The sequence below is a fragment of the Arachis ipaensis genome, chromosome B08 (assembly GCF_000816755.2).
Source record: "Arachis ipaensis cultivar K30076 chromosome B08, Araip1.1, whole genome shotgun sequence".
Classification (NCBI taxonomy): domain Eukaryota; kingdom Viridiplantae; phylum Streptophyta; class Magnoliopsida; order Fabales; family Fabaceae; genus Arachis; species Arachis ipaensis.
Genome location: NC_029792.2, coordinates 109414239 through 109419005, shown reverse-complemented (window position 1 = coordinate 109419005; position 4767 = coordinate 109414239). Strand labels below are relative to the sequence as shown.

Genomic DNA, 4767 nt, shown 5'->3' with positions numbered 1-4767 from the left:
AAAAAAAATTTGTACCAAAGCCTTCATATCCTCTTTTATAGAATTGTTTCTTTCGTGATATAGATAATTTAAAAATAAAATTATAAATTCATCTATCAAAAAAAATTGACTGGATATCACCATTTTATTTGAGAATAAGATGAAATGGATATAGGAATTGAAGAACTTGATCTAAGTTTTTCCTTAGCAAACCCAAGTTTAATTAGAAAGAAAGAACAACTAAACTCCTAGAGAAATGCTACTTTCAAGATTGTAATTAGTATCCTAAGAACACTCTGGATATCTAATAGTACAAGTTTTTTGAGTTTTTCATACATTAAAAACTTAGAGTACCCTTGATTTGTATTTTTATTTTCTATTTTTAACTCCTAATTTTTCTTTTTTATTCACAAAATTTTAAAAACAAAAAATACTAAAAAATAAAAATAAAAATAAATAAAAATACAAACCAAAGACATCCTTAATTTTTTATCATTTTTTTCATAAAAAATTTTTGTATTCTTGAATTCTTAAATCAAAATACTAGTTAACTAAACTCAATTTAAGAAAAAAAAAATATGTATATATTCAAAATCAATCATTAAATCAATTATTATGTATTTATATATATACACATATATTGTTTCAAATATTTTTAATATGTATTTCATATTTCAACATATATTATATATGTATAATTAATCTAAAAACTACCAACGAGCTATAGCTCAAATAGCATAGTTTTCCTATACTCATCTAAGAGGTCGCGGTAGCATCTTGTCTATGCCACAAATTAATTGAAAATTGCAGCATAAATACAAACTAGCACAAAAATTAGTAATTTTCTCTGCCCATTTCTCTTGAAAAAATAGTTCACACCGAAACAAACTACTTTTCGGACAAAAGTAATGCATATTTTACAAAATCATTTTCGTGATGCAGGGTAGAAGTGCTTATCAATGTTTCAACACAAAACTAAAAGAAAATAGCTACATCCTAAAGGCCTATCTTTAGGAACTAATACTTGATGCTCCAAAGCAAAGTGTTGTTTTTGGCATTAACTGCATAAATCAGGTCAGGTGTCACACACCTAGATATCTCAGGTGATGACAACAACCTTGACCTTAATGACGCAAGCAATGCCTTATGACGCGATTCCTTTCGCTTCAATACTTGTACGTACGCATGAAGCCCAAGCCATTGCACTTCTTGCTTCTTCAACTTAAGAATTGGCCGGATACCAGAACCGAGACGCATGGAGCGCATCCTTTTCTTTATCAACAAGTACATATATCTGGGAGTTGATCATGAAATGAAACAGTTGAGGTTTTTTGAACAAAGAAAGTCTGTTTAGCAAATCAGATGTATTGCAAAATGCAAATACCACTTCAATAGTATGAATATGATGCAATAGCCATACCTCAAAGATCTCCAAATAATGTCCGAACAATATTTTTTCGGAAGTTTGCAGATGAATGTCAGGTCACGAATATAACAATGAAACTTCATAGCACATAACACAAATACTTGATAAATATTCAATCTGACAACAGCATCTGAATTGATATTCGAATCGAAGAATATAGGATGGCATTTAGGTCTTAAAAAGAGGTACAACTTCTCCTTTAGATTAATGCCTGGATTTCCTTGCCAGCAAACTGTAAGTGTTGAGCTTAGATGGTTATTTAAGTACCTGTTTAGTAAACAGAATCACTTACTGACCACAGAATCCATAAAAGAGACATTATGAATAAATTAAATCTAGATAAATATGTGTCAATCTAGATGCTTAGACAGAAAAAAATCTATTAACATCCTGCATGAAAATACTGTAAGTAGATATCTTTGCATGAGATGATTATCACAAGTAATATCACGATTCAACAAGTACCTTGAAATTTGTAATTATAGATGAAGGCACATAAACTTATCAAATTAAATCAATCTATCGGCATTGAGTCTATTTATCTAATTAAATCCCTCCAAGCTCCTAATCTTGATTGTCTGTATTAATAGGTGGAAGATTATTTATTCAATAACAGAATAACATTTACAATCTAAAACACAATAATGCCGGAGTCACAACCTGTATATACTAAAATATACGATGGACCCTAATATCAAGTCTGGGCAGCCATAAAGAAAATAAGATTATTAAAACCTATGATATCAGCAGAGCCAAACGGAGCTGAAGATATCATTATAATATTATCTTTCTAGTTAATACTCACTTGGTCTCTCTAGACACAAGTGTGAGTCATTTTTTGGTCTATATAAATTTTAAAAAGTCAAAATAATTCTTGGATAACAAATGTAAGTCAAATTGGTCCCTTGAAAGACTAACTTGACTTATAGGAAGAGACTAACTTGACTCACATTTTTTTATTTATCGGAATTATTTTGACTCATTTAATCTATGAGAACCAAAGTAACTCACCTATGTACCTACAGTGATCAAAGTGAGCATTAACCCATTATTTTTATGGTACCTGTAAGATCCTGGTAACACTGCAGCTAATAGATAAAACAAATAATAGAGTACAGAATAGAAGATGAAATAGAAGCAGAGGGGCTGGTTGATATCATTAAGATATCATTCTTGTCTCTGAAAATATATTAGGGAACGTAGTATGAAATATGCAAAAAGGGGGAGATACAAGTAGCATTTGAGAGGCTACTACTCTCCTATTGGTTCTGTCCAGCCTAATTTCCAAGCTAAAACCCTCTATCTCTCTTCTCCCTTTTATACAATCTCATTTCTCATTTTCCTTAAGCTGAAAACAGGGATACACATCATATGCTTCAGTTAAAGTTCTGAATACACATTAACCTTGTGTAGTCAGCCTGAATTTCCATAGTTGAGGAGTTGATTAGCAGACCACTCCAACGAATAAATGAAGTTGCACCATCTTTGCCCACATAAATCCTGTTCAAGAGGGAACCTGACATCTGTTCTACATCAAAGTTTGCACCAAACTTACTCTCATTCATGTAGCAGTTATAAGCACGAAATCCTCTTTGCATCCTGGACAAAAAGCTAGCCGCCTGCTTCTTTGAAGTTGATATAAAAAGAAAATCATCAATAAATCGCATTAGTAGATAACATGGAGATGAGACTTTATCCCCACTATTGGTGTTCGCAGCATCATTATCCTTGCAACTTCCAGATTCAAGTGCCCTTCTAAGAAATGGGAATATCACATGTTGCTCCAAATGTCCATAATAAAAGGAGCAAAGCAAAGTAGATAAAACACCTCCCTGGGGAATACCAACACCTTGCAAGAAAAATTTCCCATCAAACTGCAACACATTGTGCTTCACATGCTCAGTAAGATATGAAAATAGCAATTTCTTCCTCACGTGCTTCCGACGCTCCTGAGACATTATATAGAGTTCAATTGGGCATAGTATAGAATATTTACAAAAAGTTTCTAGCTATAAATAGTTATCTAATAGATAATTAAGCACAATATATTCAACTAGGACCACGGTTCGTGCATGAGATACGGGGAATAAAAGGATTTTCCGTTACTTGAATTCAGATTAGAATAGAGTTAGCATCAACTATGTCTTCCAATCTGAGGTTTCTTAAGGATATAGTCCCTTCAATTATAGGAAATACTGAAATAGAGAGGACTGGATTTGGTTACCATAGCGTACATGTGGCAAGACAGAAAGTGTCAGAAAAGAGATGTGGCCTTGAAGAGATTGGGCTGGTTTTAGCTGACCAATTTTGTCATTTGGTTGAAGATGCCTGAGATAGGCTAGCCTTATTTGATACAATAAGACAAGAAAAGCCAAGCCCAAGGATGAGAGCCCATTTAATATCCTCCAATTCCATTCCAGATTAAGTGAGCCAATTGATAGATCTTTCACTTAGTGAGTGCTGGCTGTGGAGTGGGAGGGAGGGAAAGGAAGGTGTTTAACTGTATCTATGAAACTATTTAACTGTCAACTCTACCTTCTGCGCAACAAAACTTAAATTCATAAAGACAACCTTTGGTAGTAAGGATGGGTAGAAAATCTTATAGAAGTTGCTAACCGTTCATGTGCCTCAATATAACAGTTTAAGTTTTCGGGATAAGTGGTTTCATGACGGGTATCAAAGTTTCTATGACCAAATGATCTAGAACCCCATTTCTCTTATAAGAAAGAATTTAGCATAAGACAAAAATAAATAAATAAATAAAATAAAAAATAAAATAAAAACTATGCAAAATTTCACACTGTAAGCCCAAATGAGGATCTTTCAATGAAGGTTTTGATGTGAATTCACATAATTGGAACATGAAAAAGAATGAGGTTAGTGGGGATTTAATATGAACCCAAAATCCAAGCACAAAGTTTCAGCAAAGAGGCATACTAATAAATTAATAATCATTTTCAAAATGACTTGAACATACGATTTACTAATGCATCCCCAGAAAGGGTGCAGACCAAACTCTGCTTACAGAAAATAAAGGATTTACTACTAGAACACTGAATTAAGTTTTTTAGTCTATGTATGGTGCACACTCGGTAGCATTTTTGTTGGCTAAAATCAGGTGACAGCAATGCAATTATTAAAATAACTAGATATTAGACAACCATTCCGTAGTAAAATAAAATTTTAAAACATTATAAATCAGATGGAGGGTAAGAAAACCACAATCATAGCATGGCAGTTAAGTTTGAGAAAGAAAATTTATTACAGCACAGATGAGGGCACAAGGTGCACATATAAAGACTCGAACAACTTTCTTTTGTTGCCAACTGTGATAATCAGAAAACGATACCTGGTTGACAAAG

General features: G+C 32.7%; 1 protein-coding gene across 1 annotated transcript in view; it reads right to left on the bottom strand.

Moving 5' to 3' along the window:
- The window catches only part of LOC107611329 (telomerase reverse transcriptase), a 10512-nt gene continuing 6627 nt past the window's right edge, over nt 883-4767 (bottom strand). The window contains exons 9-12 of the mRNA XM_016313269.2: nt 4671-4731; nt 2810-3414; nt 1400-1672; nt 883-1273 (exon numbers count right to left, since the gene is read on the bottom strand). Coding sequence (XP_016168755.1) covers nt 997-1273; nt 1400-1672; nt 2810-3414; nt 4671-4731 — 1216 coding nt within the window. The 3' untranslated portion in view covers nt 883-996. The remainder of the gene's footprint in view (nt 1274-1399; nt 1673-2809; nt 3415-4670; nt 4732-4767) is intronic.